Below are 18,372 nucleotides of genomic sequence, written 5' to 3' on the forward strand. Positions count from 1 at the left end.
ATGTATATAAAGGATCATTTGCATATATATATAGCTTAAAAGCGAAATAAAGGATAATTTGCAGTTTATATATATATATAGATATATAGATATATATTCACACACACTGTGCAAATGATCCTTTATTTCGCATTTAAGCTACATATATATATATTTGCAAATTATCCTTTATCTACAATTTATATATATATATATATATATATGTGTGTGTGTGTGTGTGTGTGTGTGTGTGTGTGTGTGTGTGTGTGTGTGTGTATATATATATATATAATTTATTTATTTTAAATAACATTTTTAATCACATTGCAGCTCATTTATGCAACTATGCAGCTCACTAAACTTGAGCGCATAGTTACATCCCAATTTAAAAAGTTTTTTGGAGCTCATCTACTGTTTGTCTTTTTCCAATCACGGGAAAACCGCGCCGTGAAAAGCGCAAATCATATCAGATCCCAAGTTCTGTGCAGCGCGGTGCCTAGAACTCCGCGTTCTTATATTTTATTCAGCAGCCGGGTTTCAGGGGAGATTCTTCGTGGCAACGGGCGGCGGGGTTGAGCTCATTGTGTGCCTGGCCTCTTATGATGGATAACACCCCCCCACACACACACACACCCCGCCTCTCCGCCGGCCCATTCAAGAGCTGCGATCTGTTACGAGCCGGCGACAACGTGATACGCCGCAGTGCCGGCTCCTCCCGCCATCAACTATTCATGGGCACAGAGGCCGGCAAGCCTGGCTTATGTCTGTTGTCACCTTGGAGCCGGCCGCTCGTCCTCCGTTGACGCTTTCAAACCTCTCCGTCCCTTTGACGATCCTGGGCGATCTTACAGCAAATTACATCCCCACTCCTCTTCATTTACGGCATTTACCAGAGCGACTTCAGTAGTTACAGGGACAGTCCCCCCCCGGAGACACTCGGGGTTAAGTGTCTTGCTCAGGGACAAGATGGTAGTAAGTGGGGTTTGAACCCGGGTCTTCTGGTTCGTAGGCGAGTGTCTTACCCGCTAGGCCGCTACCACCCTACCTCTTAAACTGTCTTGTAGCAGTTCCCCAACTCCTCGTAATTTGCCGTTCTAAACTGCCTGCAAACTATTTGAGGTATTTCCGTATTTCGGTGCGTTTTTTTTTTGCGAGTCGGGAAATTGCGGTGCCCACAGACCGATTTGGAGTACCGGGGAAAAAAATGGCCTCTAACCTGCTCGCCACCCCGTCCATTTGTCTAGATCGCGGGGTTGGGGACTTCGGGCATTTACAGTTCCCCGTCGGAGCCAGATTCTCCATTTGGATCGACGTCCCCTCCCGGGGCGGCCCCAGACCGGTCCCCGCGCCCGCCCAGTGGTCTTCGCTCTCCCGATAATTGCGCGTGTGGTTCGCCGCCGTCGGACGGGCTTCATAAGAACCAGACGGCTATGAATTCGCGCTCGGCGTGAATGTAAAACCCGGCCCATTACCCCGGCCGTCCTCGGGACACTGTTAGGATGAGAAACAGATGTGTTTGTGCAACCGAGCGCCGTCCGGGGCTCGCACTCGCCTCACAACACGCCAGTTACAAACATCCCGTCCGTTACGAGAATTTAGTGTCCCCGTGCCGAGGAGCTGTAGGTTGACTTCTTGCCATTTATAGCGCTGCTCACATGGAAAAACGCCGTAAATGCCTCGCGCAGCTTCCCTGCCAATCGGTATTAGTCCTGGCAGAGCCGTGCGGGCGCGTTTTGACAGACTGCCACCCGGCGGATGCCACCGGCCCGGTCCTCCGACCCGACACAGACACTTCCTGCACTGTCCCGAGACGCAGGGTCCTTTTAATGACATGTTAAAACACGGCTCCCCCTTCATTATGGCTATTGAGGTTTCCGCGCAGATTTATTTTTCCCCCCGCGGCCCACCATTCCTCGCGGGCAACGGGGTCGAGCGAATCCGCACAAATCTGTCGTTTCGAGCCGTTCCGCGAGCGCCGTCCGTCACCAGCGGTGACGCTCCGTGGAGGGGGACGGCAGAGCCACTAGCTGGCTGAGACCAGCTCTGAACCCGGTCGAAGATGGCTTTATTGCCCTGGAAGTGGTCTGTGGCACCGCACGGCGCTGGCGGTTTCGGCACGGATTCCGCTCTCATGACCGTAATAGTCTGGGCTTGATGTCGTGTCGACTTACTGGCACTGTTTGTTTTCCCCTCTGCCCATTAAAGCTCCCCTATCATGAAAATGTGACTTTGCGAGATGATTTAACGTCAATGCGAGTTCCCCGAGCCGGTCTACGGTCCTGCGGCGGCTGGAAATGCCGATCGGTGTAAAGAGCGCTTTGGCCATTCTGCTCAGATGGTCGGATCTGGAATTTGTCCCCCTTATGACGTCATAAGGGGAAAGGTCGCCTCCCGTTTGTCATGCTTTTTCCACCCCTCCGCTAAAACATTCTCTCCACCGACCGCCCACCGTTCCAAATTCATTGCGGTTGCTCGGTGATTGGATGTAAAAATGAGCTCAAAAGTATTTTTTTGTTCCGACATGCGAGAATTATTTAATTTTTTTCTTGAAAAACGGCGACACGACTTCCTGGTCCCGCCTTTCTCCTCCTCATTTGCATTTAAAGCTACGGACGGTGAAACGGCGCGTCCTGGGAAGTCTCACTGTGGGACTGGACCAAAGTGGCTGTAATTCTGCACCACCAGACTTCAGACACAGAATTAGGGGACCAACAGGACCGACATAATAGTAAAAAAAAGTCATAATCGGGGACCTTTAATGCACCGGTGGTGGTGTTATCTTTTCATACTGCAACTACGGCCCTTTCTAAACCTTGCAGTTGACAGATGGGACTTTGCTGTTACTACTGGCACGGGTCCAGTGTCTCACTAGGAACAAACTGTACTCGGGTCTTACGCAACAGCGACTCCCTTGGCATTAATGAGGAGAGGAGCACGGTTAAGGTGGTTTGGCACCGTCGTCCTCCAGGCCTAACAAGAGGTTCGGCGGTCACCGGCCTGACAGGCAGACTGTATCGGGGGCCGGGGGAGCCGGCCATATTCCAGCGGTGCCAGGCGCGTCCAGCCAAAACAGGCTGTCATAACAAGAGCTCGTCTCCGGCATCACGTGGCAGCGCCACCCGGCGGTGGGCCGGCCCGGGGGTTAAATATCACTCCTACTACACACTTCCCTTTCTGTCCTAATCAGATATGGCCGAGTCTCCTTCTGGGTTCCTGCCGAGGGCAGGAGCGGGTTTTAGTGCGTTCAACAGAAACGAGGCAGAGAGGGATGGCCGCATGCCTTGGCCACACAGGAAGCCATAAATCTGTTGCCTGCCTCCTATATTGTCTGTCACCGCACAATCCTGCTGATCACGGCCCTCACCATATCCTACTCGCCATTAAACGGCTAGATTATTTTTCTACGTACTTTTGGTCATCTGGATATTTGCAGCTGTAGGTTGCTTGCAAAGTGCCATGCAAAACCGATTTATTTTTATGTTTATCGGCAATAGTGCACTTCAAATACTATATAATACCGTGATTTAAGTCATTATTTATGTTATGGTAGGCCTTTATTAATCGACATGAAATACGGCAAACCTGTAATACGAATATCCATAAAAAAACGGAATGAAAAGCCGCTTAAGAACGGACGTAAGTGCTTCCATTAAGATAAGCTCTAGTTCTCAGGCTGGACACGGCGAGGCGTCTCGTCTGAAATATCTTGTGTTTAGATCAGTGTCCTCGGGAGGCTCTTCAAAGTAAACCGGGGAGCCAGACACGAAATGTTCCTTCTATCACCCGTGCACATCCTCCATTGTGTTTTTTTTGGTAACAGCGTTTGGCGCTAAAACCATGTGGCCGTCATTGGTCGCACGGTAGTGACCCTCCGCCCCGCTAATAAACCCCGTTTTGGGCGTGAAAAGCGCCTTGCAGGGGATGAGGAATGCGTGTTAGGGGTTTTAGAGAAGGGGCCTCCGGTACGCGGTGGGCCCTTAACCTCACAAGCAGCAAATCCACATTGTCGACCGTGAACTGGCTGACTGAGTGCCGACTCTGAACTGAAACTCATCACCTGCCCAGCCCACCAGGTTTGTGGTAATTGTTTTATTTTATTTTATTTTGTTGAACTATGAAATTACATTTTTAACTCCTTTTGATCTGAAATGCTGCTGGCCTCCATGGGTTTTATTCCACCCTCTTGTTCCCCTTGTCCACTCCACTTTTTACTGGCGCCCCTCTTAGGAAAAATGTATATGAAAGAGTTGCATTGTCCCCTTTATTTATTTACTTAATAGCGTATTTCATTGAGAAGATGAAGGAAAGGGTTCTTTAAGCCAAAGTTGCCCTTTTGACACGCAAATCCATGAAGCGCCCCATATTTTTTGGGGCAGCGGTGGCCTAGCGGTTAAGGAAGCGGCCCCGTAATCAGAAGGTTGCCGGTTCGAATCCCGATCCGCCAAGGTGCCACTGAGCAAAGCACCGTCCCCACGCACTGCTCCCCGGGCGCCTGTCATGGTGCCCACTGCTCACTCAGGGTGATGGTTAAATGCAGAGGACACGTTTCACTGTGTGCACCGTGTGCTGTGCTGCTGTGTATCGCATGTGACAATCACTTCACTTCCTTTCTTCCACGTACAGCCCTGCCGAAATGCTTACTTCGCGGTGAAAAACAGGCGTTCCGCTCAAGTCGGCGATACATATTCCGCCCGTATGGCCGCGCGGCCGCGTGTAAAGCGGCAGAAACAGATGTTGCTTGTTGTAGATTCGGTGAGCAGAACAGACCGGGGCCTGATGCCGGTATTGATTCTCTCCGGGAAAACGATCCCTTCCCGTTTGAAGTGTTCTCCGCGCCGGCATTTCCTCCGGTTCGGTGACTGCTGGGGGATTCGCTTAAAAAAAAAAAGGTCGATAATTTGGGGATTTTTATTATCTTTTTTTCTCCTTCCTCTGGACGCTAATATTTCACTGCAGCCGAGTCGCGGCGGTGTACGATGTCGCTGGCGTGCCGCGAGGGGCCTGGAAAAGTCACTAGGTGAGGTCCCGCCGTCCAAAAACCCCGCCATTAAACACGGGGGCGCGTAGCTGGCCTGCCGACCCGTCCCTGACAACCGGGGAAATATTTACTCGTCCCGGCCCGACGTGCGTGGCTCGGCCGTCTTTCCGGGCCCCATTGTTCTCCGGCCCGGCGTGACGGGTTGTTTTTTTCTCCGCCGCGGTTGCCTGCTGAAAGTTCGTTCTTTTTGAAACATCTGCTCTCGCGCCGCTCGGTCAGGAGAGGCGAGATGTTCGAGAGAAGCGTTCGGAGAGACGGGGGACGGGGACGGAGGGGGCTCGGCCCTGTTTTGGTTCGAGGGGATTTTCCACAGACAGTAGGGGCACGCTGGCCAAACCACAAGACTCCGAGAGCCTCCCGGCCCCGGTGGCCGGAGAGAGGGAGCTGCCACGTTAAATTAAGCCGGGGGGCCACAGAACGAGGCAAAAATAAAGCGTGACTGGGTCACTCCAAATCCTGGACGACGGAGGGAAAACGCTGAGTCAGGCTCGTCCAGACGAGGGACGGGACCGAACCGAACCTCGCGGGGCGGTGGTAGTAGCCTAGTAGTAGCCTAGTGGGTAACACACTCGCCTGTGAACCTGAAGACCCAGGTTCAAATCCTACTCACTACCATTGTGTCCCTGAGCAGGACACTTAACCCTGAGTGTCTCCAGGGGGGGACTGTCCCTGTAACTACTGATTGTAAGGGTGGTAGTGGCCTAGTGGGTAACACACTCGCCTATGAACCAGAAGACCCAGGTTCAAACCCCACTCACTACCATCGTGTCCCTGAGCAGGACACTTAACCCTGAGTGTCTCCAGGGGGGGACTGTCCCTGTAACTGTCTGGTAAATGCTGTAAATGCTTGCGGTGTAACGGGCCCCGGCCTGGGGGTATTTAGCGGGGGACTGCGTTGCTGACAGGGGGAGAAGGGCTCCGGGGTCATGTGAGCCCCTGTTGACTGGCTCGCCGCCGGGAGCATGTCGGGAGCGGCCCGGGGGGGGGCGGGCAGGGGGAAACACTACACCCGACCTTGGGAGCGCTCTCCGCCCGTCACCCTATACCCTCCGTGAGCTCGCTGCCAGGCGTCCCGCCCCTCGCGCCGCTGCTGCCCGTGCTTCGGGACCCCGAGAACGCGGGCTGAAAGTGAGATTGAGGCCACCCTCCAAGGCTCGCTTCTATGATTAGAACGGGGTATTGAGGTCATGGTGAATATTCTGCATGAATATTGGGCCTTGCGTAAGTAACGTGTGATTTATTATCGTGGGGTGGCGATCAAAACCCGATTTGCGAATTTTTTGTTTACCTCTGACGCCCTCGGTTGCTCGAACGATTCGAATTATCATGGAGCGGCGAAAGCGGTCTGAGGCGTGGGTGCATTCTTCATAACCATGTAAAGGTCAAGATCTAATAAAACAGCTAAAAAACTTGCCTTTACCTTTTTAAATGGAGACTATAACCTGTCCACAAAATATATATATATTGATAATTGATAAGGAATCGATCGATAATGGCAGTGACATCAATCATTTCTTATCTATTCCCATCCCTGCTTATTAATGTTAATAATGTTTCATTTACAAATAGAAGAACGAATTACAGCGGCTATAAGAAGTTGCACATTCATAATAACCATGCCTCACATATTAAAATCATTATTATTTCTAAATGTATGTATGTTGTAAATATTGTTCCACAGCATATTTTTTTTATTTGTTTTATATATTTATTTATATTAAAATACTATTAAGAAATATTACACTTATTTTATTATTCTTTTATTATATTTATATTTTTCCCCCTGGACTTGTCTGTCATGATTGTAGCGAGTTAAATACAAAAAAAGGCAAATAATAATTGTATTTTTTTTTTAATAGTGATGACAGCACACTTTCGTGTGTCATCTGTGTTACCGGGAATTGTGTAATAGTCCTTGGTAGTAGCCTAGCGGGTACTCGCCTATGAACCAGAAGACCCAGGTTCAAACCCCACTTACTACCATCGTGTCCCTGAGCAAGACACTTAACCCTGAGTGTCTCCGGGGGGGACTGTCCCTGTCACTACTGACTGTAAGTCGCTCTGGATAAGGGCATCTGGTAAATGCTGTAAATGTAAATGTAAATGTAAATGTAGTCTTCAACAGGCCTCAGGTTCTAGAAGTAAAATCGTACCGCACGGACCCGCCACTCAACTTGTTGGCTGAAAGAAAAATGCGCGTCTGAATTTGTACGAGGGCGGGAAATTCGCACGCGTTCCCTTGATTGGCTGACGTAACGCGGTTCCTGCCGTTGCCATGCGTGTCCATGCACGTCTGATCCATAAATGCCCATTTTCGCGCCACAAACGTGCAAAAACCCGCATCCGTCCTCGTGTTTGGGACAATGGCTACGCGGCAGATGATAACCTCCCCAAAAAAAGGCAGATGCTCTCCGTAAGCTGGAGCGAAGCCCTCGCGCCTCTCCGTGAATTTCCACCGGAAGGCCACTGTTCGCCCCAACAGCGGCGGTCCCGCAGGGAGCGTGGCTTCGGAAGAGCTGCTTCGTATTCCCGCGTCCCCCATTGTCCGCGGTGCCGGTAATTGCAAGGGGACGCGTTTAGCAGCGGGAGCTGAGCCCCCCCGAGACCCCGGAGGGGCACGGAGCGCCAGAAAACTCCCGGGAATCTTCATTCCGGAGACGAGGGAATTACAGAGAATTACGAATCGGTTCGTGGTGAGTTTGGCGTTAATGCAACCAGATTACGCCGAATCCGCTCCCACCAATGGTCACGGAAGGGGGTTCGAAGCACGTTGAGGCTCATCCCGGTCGGTGGTCGCAATGTTGTGGCCTAAACGGAGGGACGGACGGAGGTGGCATGAAAGGGAAAAAAGCGTCCCGCCGCTCCTGGACGCCAAGCGGAAAAAGAGGCGGAGAGAAGAACCCCCGACCGGAACCCGGAGTGCCACTTGGTTCCAGTTAATTCCTGTTAAAAGCCGTTCAGACACGAGGCGACTCGAGGGACACGGAGCCGGGGGCGTATCACCGGCTCGCTTGCCGTGCCACGTTGTGTGTGGTATGTGTTCTTACGTGTGTGTGTGTGTGTGTGACAGGGTGTAAAGGAGGGAACGAGGCTCTGGATCTCGTGCCGGAGACAGGCTCTCTGCGTGAGGGGGGGGGGGACCGGGGAAGAGCCGAAGGACGTCATTTTTCTGTGGAGACGAGGGACATCTTACCTCATTTGCACTCCCAGCTGTGTGTCGGAGTTGTGCGAGTGTGTGTGTGTGTGTGTGTCACTCCCAGGCCAGCTGAAGCACAGCCTCTGTCATAAAGTCGACCTAATGGGCTTCAGTCTCAGGTGTCCTCCGCGTCGGATCTGATTGGGGATTTTGTGGTGACGAGTGTGACAGGACGGGCCGGTCGAGACGCGTCGGCGCGGTTCAGACTCATCGCCGCGCCGCCGGTCGTCATTTGTCATCGTAACACGCAAACTGCACCAACTACAAAAAAAAAACGCAGAAAAATCCCGCTGAACGGTTCTGGTCACAGATGTTCAGACGTTTGTACGAGGGGACAGGAAGGGACAGGAAGTCGCTGAGAAAAAGAAAAGTAAGCAGCTGGTCGAGAGATTTGATTGGCAGTCTGGAATGTCTCTTCTAAAGGGAGGATTCGGCCTCAAAATCACGCTCGCGAACCATTCGGTGGCTCTCGGGTCCATCGCGACCCTTGACCAGGTTCTAGCGAAATGTGTCCTCCACCTTGTTCTCCACGGTTCCTCCTGTAATTTGTCCATCCGTGCGAGAGATGCATCGTGCACCATGAAGACCTGAGGGCATGGTGTGGAGGGATGGTCCACCGGGTCCACGTTTCCAGCCCGTGGGACCACCGCGTAGAGGCACAAGGGTTGCGGAATCGCAGCCTCGAACGAAATGCCACGCCGTGATTATGTGTAATTTATTTTCCGACGTTTCTGCCGAGGGTTGAAAGTAAAAGCGGCCGCCGTGGCAGCTATAATCGTCCCTCAAATCTGTCACTGGCATTTCAACAAATTCACTGGGTCACATGAGGCAAACGGCCCGGACTTCGGCGTGATCGCGCTGCCCCCTGGCGGCCAACGCCGGCGGTGCGGCGCAATCCCGGTGGCTGTGGAGAGCTGCCCCGCCCCTGCCTCCCATAAACTGGAGAATAAACCCACCGAATGCATTACGTCCAGCGGTGCAATTCATTCCGACGTCCCGGAACGCACCGCACAATTGCTCTATTCTTAGCGCTGAGGAACTACGGACACCCATGACACTCATTAGTCTCCATATTCGGGGCCCATATTGTGACCACAGCCACCACGTAATGACGGTCTCCTCGACAGTCGTTCCCATTTGTGCCAGATGGCCGTGGCAGATTTTTCCACTTCGTACGGAGAGAGGGCTCTTCCAGCCTCCGCCGGGAAAAAAACGTTCACACCATCACCCCCGAACAAACATTCCGGTTGTTAATAGACCCGCTGAACGGACCTTTTCAAAACCGGGATAAAAATGACAAATATTCTAACCTCGAGCTAAAAATATCCCCCTGTAACCCACTGAAGGCTGTTCACACGCCTGGACAGAATGAAGACAAGCCGACAGTGTGTCTGAGAGCAATACATGTTGATCTGAAGACATCCTATAAGAACACAATACATACAGTGGACCACATGACGCAGAAATTGTATAAAAGTGTAATAGTACACTGATAGTGTAATATAGTAAAAAAACGACAGCTCAAGACCTTCCTCTTTAAAGAATATTTAGATTAAATTGTAATTTTCTTGTTGTCGAACTTTGTGTACAGAATCTACAACAGAGTGAATTAAATAGATGTATTCATAGTTGGGGTCCTAGTGAACCGGAATTGATCTCTTCATCGATGGTAACTTGAAAGCACGTTGTAAGTCGCTCTGGATAAGGGCGTCTGCCAAATGCCATAAATGTAAATGTAAATGTAAAAAACATACATACAATGTCCCTCCATGTACAGGTATATAAAATAAAGTGGCGTCTTGGTGAATCCCGAATCCGGAGGTTTACAGTGACATAGGTGACATACAGTGGTAATAATGTTTTTGATGTTTCAGAATTTGCCTGAAATCATATTTGTCACATGTTTGCTGGTTTGCATTATTACGTGACACTTTTGATTGATGACAGTTTAGATTTTTCTGATAAATACTATTGTATATCAACAATCACCTTGACATTTTGGCCTGTCCGAGCCTTGGACGTTCTTAATGTGTATGTTTAGATCATTTATTGTGTGTAAAAAATGGACAGGGTGGATGGATGGTAACCAGAACTCTGTGTTGTTTTTCAAGCACACGACAGTGCTCCCCTTCATCATAATCCAGATGCGAACGACGCACCACCAGTATCCCAGCCGGATATTTGGACTGATAGCTGTGTGCAGCTTCGCCGTTGGATATGTTCTATGGTAAGCATTACACCCGCCCACACCGGAGCCATTTGCATTCAAAGTGGATATTTACACTATGCCGTCATTCAGTCACATACATTAAGGCCTCAGCCCTTTCAGATGTTCCAAACGGGTTTATTACCGAGTAATGTGAATACTTTTTTCAATGTAAATACTTTTTTTTTCAAATGTGAATACTTTTAGAATACATCACGCATTTAACTGTATTTGTGGATGACAGTCATAAATATATACATATCGATATATAATAATATTCACTTTGATGTTGATATGCGTGCATGTATTTATTTATTTATTTATTTTACATTTACACTGTGTGTGCTTATGTAAAACATGGAAATGTGTGAAGGGTGCTAGTAGCATAGAGGGTTCAAATCCCACTTACTACCATTGTGTCCCTGAGCGGGACACTTAACCCTGTGTGTCACCAGGGGGGGACTGTCCCTGTAACTACTGATTGTAAGTCGCTCTGGATAAGGGCGTCTGGTAAATGCCGTAAATGTAAATGATGCGTGAAGTTGAAAAGAACATGTACATTTTGTAAAAGTATTTTGTGCTTCTGCATGTACTGTATTGGAATGTGAGCGCGTCGAGGGCGTAATCCCGGCGCTCGTCCTCGCCGGCGTCCCTCTGCTGCGGCAGGCTGTCGGTCTGCAGGAGGCCTCCAAGCCCACCGCACGCTGGCGGCTCAGCGGAAAACACGTGTTTTCCACGGACGGAGGGCTACGCGCCCCGGTGACTGATGGCTTCTCAGACAGCGAAGTGTTGCTGGAAATTTCGGGCTTTGGAAAAAAAAGCAGGAAAACCTCACGTGTCTCTCTCTCTCTCTCTCTCTCTCTCTCGCTCGCTCGCTCACGGCAGGCTGCCTTTGAGGCTCCGGCCAGCTCTGCCGGGAATGCGTGCGACAGAACATGTCCCGGTGATTTAGTGCTTAGCAGGGAGAGACCCGAGCAGCGCCGCAGCGAGGCCTGGACGTCAACACGCTCGTCCATCAGGCCCAAATCTGTCCTCCCCCCAAATTAAGACGATGAGACCGGCTGCTTTTCTCAGGGTCGGGAAATCTGCCTCGTTCGCGCAAAATGGGTAAAAAGTGCCGGAGTTTGGCGAAGCTACATGCAGACTTGTGCAGGGAATTTCCCGCCAAGAAAGGGGTGGGCGTCTACAGAGAGAGAGAAGTGAGTCCCTCGAGAGTGATGACGCCAAGCACGCCGTACCCAACCGGAAAAATATAGTTGGATATTAGGGGTGTGTATTGGCGAGGATCTCACAATAATAATAAATTAAGAACGAAGTGATTGACGTGATTGTCATTGTGAGACACGTGAAATGTGTCCTCTGCATTTAACCCATCACCCTTGGTGAGCAGTGGGCGGCCATGACAGGCGCCCGGGGAGCAGTGTGTGGGGACGGTGCTTTGCTCAGTGGCACCTCAGTGGCACCTTGGCAGATCGGGATTCGAACCGGCAACCTTCTAACCAGAAGACCCAGGTTCAAATCACGCTTACTACCATCGTGTCCCTGAGCAAAACACTTAACCCTGAGTGTCTCCTGGGGGGGGGGGGACTGTCCCTGTAACTACTAATTGTAAGTCCCTCTGAATAAGGGTGCCTGATAAATGCTGTAAATGTTGTAATTACGGGGCCGCTTCCTTAACCGCTAGGCCACCACTGCCCAATATGACACAATTATCGTGATATATTGTGATACTGTGCATACTGCAATATTCTATAGTTCACTGAAAATGTAAAAATGCAATACAACAATCAACCTGTCATGTCAGCACCACCCAGTGGACTAAATTTGAATACAAAAATATTGGTATTCGATGTGTCTGTACCGATACAATATCACTTCGTAAAATATTGCGATGTGTTGCTGTATCGATATTTTTTTTTTTTATATTGGATATGTATCTTAATTCTCTGGATTTGGGGGCCGTGGAAGGATAAAAATGTTGGGTAGTAGTTTTGATTTTTAGCTTTTTATGAACATGGATATGGACAAATGTTTCCAGGGAAACTCTTTAAAATGTGCTTATTTCATCTCAGATATAGTCGGACAAATGGCTATTGAATACAAATGGAAAATAAAACTGCAGATTCTCCTTAGTTAGTTACCTAGTTACTAAATCTTGCCCTTATGTGGCAGAGCGCATGGTACATGGTGGTCCTGAACCAGTTCTTTGGAGGAAAAGCAAAATTGTTTCAACCCAGAAGCACTCTGGTCACAGGGGATTATTATGATAAGGGTCTTCAGCCATCCTTGGGAGGTGCACCCTGATAAGCTGGTTCCATTGGTGGGACATGAAGGTTTGGGCAAATGCTTGACATGACCATTTCAAGGTGAAGGACATCAGGTTAGTGGCCGGAGAGATCCGACTGTTATCACGTCAGCCATCTTCTTCCCGGGAATGAGCTGGAGGCAAAGAGACAGTGTTGGGATACGTTCTCCTACAAGAAGAACAGATAAGATGAACCTCCCACTCTGTGTTCAGATAATGTGACAGTCCCTTCCTGTCATTTTTCCTGTCCCTTCCTGTGTTCGAAAGTGGATTAATGGAACAGCCGCGAGTCCATTAGCTTTTGCAGCACAAGCTGACCATCATTTCAAATTGTCTCATACATCAGATGGAGAGTAGAAACGGGTTAAATTGCAAGAGAAATCAGCTTCATCAAACATGCATACGGCAGAAAACATCGTTTCTACGTACATTTTACGCAATCGTACGATACGGTAAAATCCACACCAGGTCTCAGATCGCGTACCCACTTTGTACCCACGTTGCGGACCGTTCTGCAGTAGATGAAATCACGCTGCCAGAGAATTAATTACATCACCGTTCGTCTCAAACGGTTAAGCAGCCAGGATTTCAGGTGATGTTTCTTATGGGTTCTCTACATGACTAATGAGCTTTCTTTATCAATTTATCTCGTCTCGAGATCACAGACCGCAATCATTAGAAATGTTCTGGGCCCGTAGCTACGTTAATACAGATATGCCTATGGCTACCATTATTTTTCATATTTTTTGTCGTTATAATGTACTTGTGTGTAATTGTGTGTGGCAGTAAAAAAAAGTCTCCGACTGAACAAGAAAATTATATTTAATTATAACCAGCGTGTGAACAATTTCATCAACAAGTTCATACTCTTTTATTTTTTTTTAGGAAAGTGAAAGTGAAGTGATTGTCACATATGAGTAGTAAGTGGGATTTGAACCTGGGTCTTCTGGTTCATAGGCGAGTGTGTTACCCACTAGGCTACTACCATCCAGCAGCACAGCACACGGTGCACACAGAGAAATTTGTCCTCTGCATTTAACCCATCACCCTTGGTGAGCAGTGGGCGGCCATGACAGGCGCCCGGGGGGCAGTGTGTGGGGACGGTGCTTTGCTCGGTGGCGCCTCAGATCGAGATTCGAACCGGCAACCTTCTGATTAGGCCACCACTGCCCCACTCTACGTGGCAAACATCAGCGAGTTCTAGAGGTCAGGTGTCCTTGTTCTGAGCCTGTAGAACACGTTTTTTTTAACCTCCCTCTCAATTTACTTGACTTACATGCATCCCAAACAGATCGAAGAACGGGGGGGAAAAGAACGTAACCTTCCGCTGCGTTGTCCTCGCTGACGCGCTGAAAATAGCGGTGTGTGTTGCGGCGTGGCGTCGGCCGGTCATGTCAGCGCGCACCGCACAGAATCGGCCGTGTCTTGTGGTGCCGCATCGAGGATTACTTGTCACGTTCGGAGCCATATAGCACATAGCAGGCAGTGTAGCGCAACCCCGGACTGGGTTACAATATAAATCTATGAATATTGTGACATAAAAATAGAGGAAGCAATTAAAAGCAGATTAGCTTTATTTTTGTCCCTTGTTTGAGGTGGGTTCCGAAGCGATGCCATACGTTACATGCAATTTATAGAATTCCATGAAAATCTGTTGGGGCTGGCGAACCCTATACAGAAATTTCCGTTTTGGTACAGTGTAATGAAGTGGGTCCGGCTTTGTGTGGGCGGAGTCTACATTTACATTTAAACTTACGCCCTTATCCAGAGCGACTTAAAGTCAGTAGTTACAGGGACAGTCCCCCCCCTGGAGACACTCAGGGACACAATGGTCGTTGTCACGACACAGAAAGCGCAGGTAAGTTGCACCAAATCAAACGGCGAGTCACACGACTCCTCCCAAGACCAAAACGTAAGCGAAACGAGTGGCTGAGCATGTCCCCCGACGTCTCGCCTCGCTCGCCGGTTCGGTTTTCAATGGCAGAACCTGGAGCACTCATCGTGGGGGCGTGGCCTGCACTAAGCATTCCGGGTGTCCTCGCCAGGCACTCTGCGCCCTCACGGGATCCGCCGTGGCGGTAAGTGGGGTTTGAACCTGGGACCTGGGAACTCTGGGCGAGCTGGTGAGTTTAAATAGTCCGTGGTAACGAGTGTAGATGTTGGCCCTGGTGACCAGATTCTCTCCTGTTTTAGGATGTGCTGGGTCCACCACGTGACCGGGGTCTGGGTTTACCCGCTCCTGGAACACATCAGCCCTTTGGCCAAAGTGCTGTTCTTCTCCTGTTTAACCTTCCTGGTCAGCGTCTACTACGTCCTCGGGGAGGTCCTCAACACCTACATCTGGGACCCGTCCTCCAAGAGTAAGAGCAACTCCTAAATAACGGCCCACGCATCTAAACCAGCAATCCACCACACACACGCACACACACACACACACACACGCGCATGTTGCAGCTCCATTAGCATGAGCAGCACGGGATACGGAGCTCCGTGGGTGGAGAGGCAGATGGGGCGGGCCGCCGCAGTCGGGGGGGCGCCAGACTCCGCATCCCCCTCCTCCTCCACCCACCTGTTTGACACTGACCTACAAATCACTGGGAGAATTCAGGCAACACACACACACACACACACACACACACAGACAATCATGAATATCCGATGCCGGCGCTCCATTATTCCCGTCCCGCGGCGACCCTGCAGGACGTCGATGAAACCGAACAGGGGGATAAAAATGGAGGATTTTTCACTGATGCGCTACGCTCAGGAAGGGTTCGATCATCCGACCGAACGCAACAAGGTCAAAAGTTCACAGGGGAGAGAGCTCCGGCCCAGCGGCCACTGGCTGGAGAGGCCGCCAGACATGGGTGTGGCATCTGTCCGTTGTTATTTGTGGAGATGTCCAGAGGTGGTAGTAATGGCTTACATTGACTCCGTTACGTTTACTTGACCAACATTTTGAAGAAGGCCATGCTTTTACTCGACTCGACTCTTTAAACCATTTATTCCACACATTAGATATGCTATATTTTTCAGATGTAGCAACGATAATCGCGCCACATCGTTCCAACAATCAGATATAGCTATGCAGTCCCATGACCACACACAAACCGGATAAGTGCTAGGCCTCTATACACTTTCTGTACATCGTTAGCATATCCATGCTAACTCATATAATTAACCTAAATAATATAGTTTGTATGCTCAGATATATTCCATGAATTACTACAAGTTGTATTTTAATAAGTTATTATTATTTTTATTAGCAAATACCCAGAGGTGGAGAGTAACGAATTACATTTACTCACGTTACTGTAATTGAGTAGTTTTTGGGAGTAATTTGTCATTTTTAAGTTGTTTTTGAAATAGGTAATTTTACTTTACTCAATTTCATTTCTAGACTAGTATTTTACTTTTCTACATTGGAAACCCCCCCAAAAAATAATAATAATAATAAATCCCCCTGAACTGAGAGGAAATTGTGCAGATTCGCGCGGCATATTTCTCATTATGCAGCTCCTCACTATGAAACAACCGCTGGGTCCTAAAGCCGGTCAATCAAAAAAAAAGAGAAAAGGCCTACACAACAGCCAATCAGAAAACAGGAACGCCACACAACAACCAATGGAAAGGTGTCCGGGAATTCTTCACTCTGTTATTCTGCTACCTGTGATTAAATCTTCCGAAAAGGTTTTTGACCCGAACAATGACGCTCCGCGCATCACTTCAAGCGAAGAGCAAGTCATCTTTTGGTTTAATGTTAGAACAAATTGACAATTTGTTTGACACAAAAATGACAACTTGACTGCTGTTAGAGAATGCAGCTCAGATCGTTAGCATCAGCTTTTCAATGCGGAGTGTCTGTAGCCTAAACTTTTTACAGCTACCACATGCAGCCTGAAAGTAGAATAGTCTATACGGTGCATCCAGAAAGTATTCAAAGCGAATTCGTTTTTCCACATTTTGTTATGTTACAGCCTTACTCCAAAATGAATAACGTGCATTTTTTTACTCACATTTCTCAAGACTTTTTGAATATGATGCCACGAGCTTGGCCCAACTATCCTTGGCCAGTTTGGCCCATTCCTCTATGCGGCACCTCTGAAAGATGGGAAGTGTTGGTGCACAGACATTTTAAAATCTCTCAGGAGATGTTCAATCGGATTGAAGTCTGGGCTCTGGCTACGCCGCTCAAGGGCATTCAGAGTTGTCCTGAAGCCACTCCTTTGATATCTTGGCTGTGTGCTTAGGGTCGTTGTTGTGCTGCTGAAAGATGTTCAAGAGCCCTCTGGAGAAGGTTTTCATCCAGGATGTCTCTGTACATTGCAGCTGTCATCTTTCCCTCTATTCTGACTAGTGTCCCAGTTCCTGCAGCTGGAAAACATCCCCACAGCATGATGCTGCCACCACCATGCTTCACCATGGATGGTATTGACACCTGGCATTCATACCAAAGACCAGAGAGTTTTTTTTTTTCTCATGGTCATGTGTTTTTTTTACTAAGGAGTGGCTTCCATCTGGCCATTCTACTATACAGGCCTGATTGGTGGATTTCTGCAGACATGGTTGTCCTTCTATAAGTTTCTCCTCTGTCCACTATGGAGCTCTGACAGAGTTACCATCCAGTTTTTGGTCGCCTCCCAGACTAAGGCCATTCTCCCCTGGTTGCCCAATTTAGGTGGCTGGCCAGCTCTAGGTAGTGTTTTTGTGGACTCCAACTAAGCTGCAGAAACATCTCAAGGATGATCAGCAGTCACAGGAGGCACCTGAACTCAATTCTGTGTTTCATGGCAAAGGCTGTGAATAGTTATATACCTTTCTCAGTTTTTTGTTTTTTTATAAATTTGCCAAAACCTCAATAAAACCTTTTTATTTGCTTATGGGGTCATTCAGGGGTGTTGTGTGTAGAAAACAATATGAGCAAAAAATGAATTTAATCCATTTTGGAATAAGGTTGCAACATGACGACATAACGTGGAAAGCGTGATGCACTGTAGATGCTTTTTGCCTGTGTATTCCAGACATTACATTGTTCAAACTAGAGCTTTACAGTCTAATGCTGTAGTATTTGCTTTATCATAATGCTTTATTGCATTCCAGTTTTCAACTGTTTGCTGTAGCAAGAACAAAAAGCACGGATTGTTAATAAGGAATTGTTGATGGACACTAAGTAACTTTTACTCAAAGTCAATTTTAAATGAAGTAATTTTTTACTTTTACTCAAGTACATTTTTTAAACGGGTACTTTTACTTAAGCAAAGTCAAGATCCTTTTATTTAATTACATTTTTTCTAGTTGTACAGTACTAGTTGTACATTTTTTTTCTGTCTGAACTAAATATTACTAGATATTACAACCCAACAGTTACTCACTTGAGAAGTCTTATCACTACGTACCTCTGTACTCTAACTTGAGTAATTTTTTGGACTACTTTCTGCTTGTACCCAAGTATTATTATTTTACAGCTTGAGTAATCTTATCACTACGTACCTCTGTACTCTAACTTGAGTACTTGAGTAAAACCCTACTCATACTTGAGTTAAAGTTTTGGCTATTCGACTCACCTCTGGAGGTGGTTCAGGTTTTTTTTTTTTTTTATTACAAGATTCTTTCCCAGCTCCGTTCTTACTTTTGGAACGACCAGTTTCATA

General features: G+C 48.3%; 1 protein-coding gene across 3 annotated transcripts in view; it reads left to right on the forward strand.

Moving 5' to 3' along the window:
• The window catches only part of LOC114803089 (androgen-induced gene 1 protein-like), a 39,303-nt gene that overhangs the window by 20,300 nt on the left and 631 nt on the right, over positions 1-18,372 (forward strand). For all 3 annotated transcript variants that reach the window (XM_029002394.1, XM_029002396.1, XM_029002395.1), the window contains 2 exons: positions 10,325-10,440; positions 14,918-15,084. In XM_029002394.1, coding sequence (XP_028858227.1) covers positions 10,325-10,440; positions 14,918-15,084 — 283 coding nt within the window. The remainder of the gene's footprint in view (positions 1-10,324; positions 10,441-14,917; positions 15,085-18,372) is intronic.

This window comes from Denticeps clupeoides, chromosome 14 (genome assembly GCF_900700375.1).
Source record: "Denticeps clupeoides chromosome 14, fDenClu1.1, whole genome shotgun sequence".
Lineage (NCBI taxonomy): Eukaryota > Metazoa > Chordata > Actinopteri > Clupeiformes > Denticipitidae > Denticeps > Denticeps clupeoides.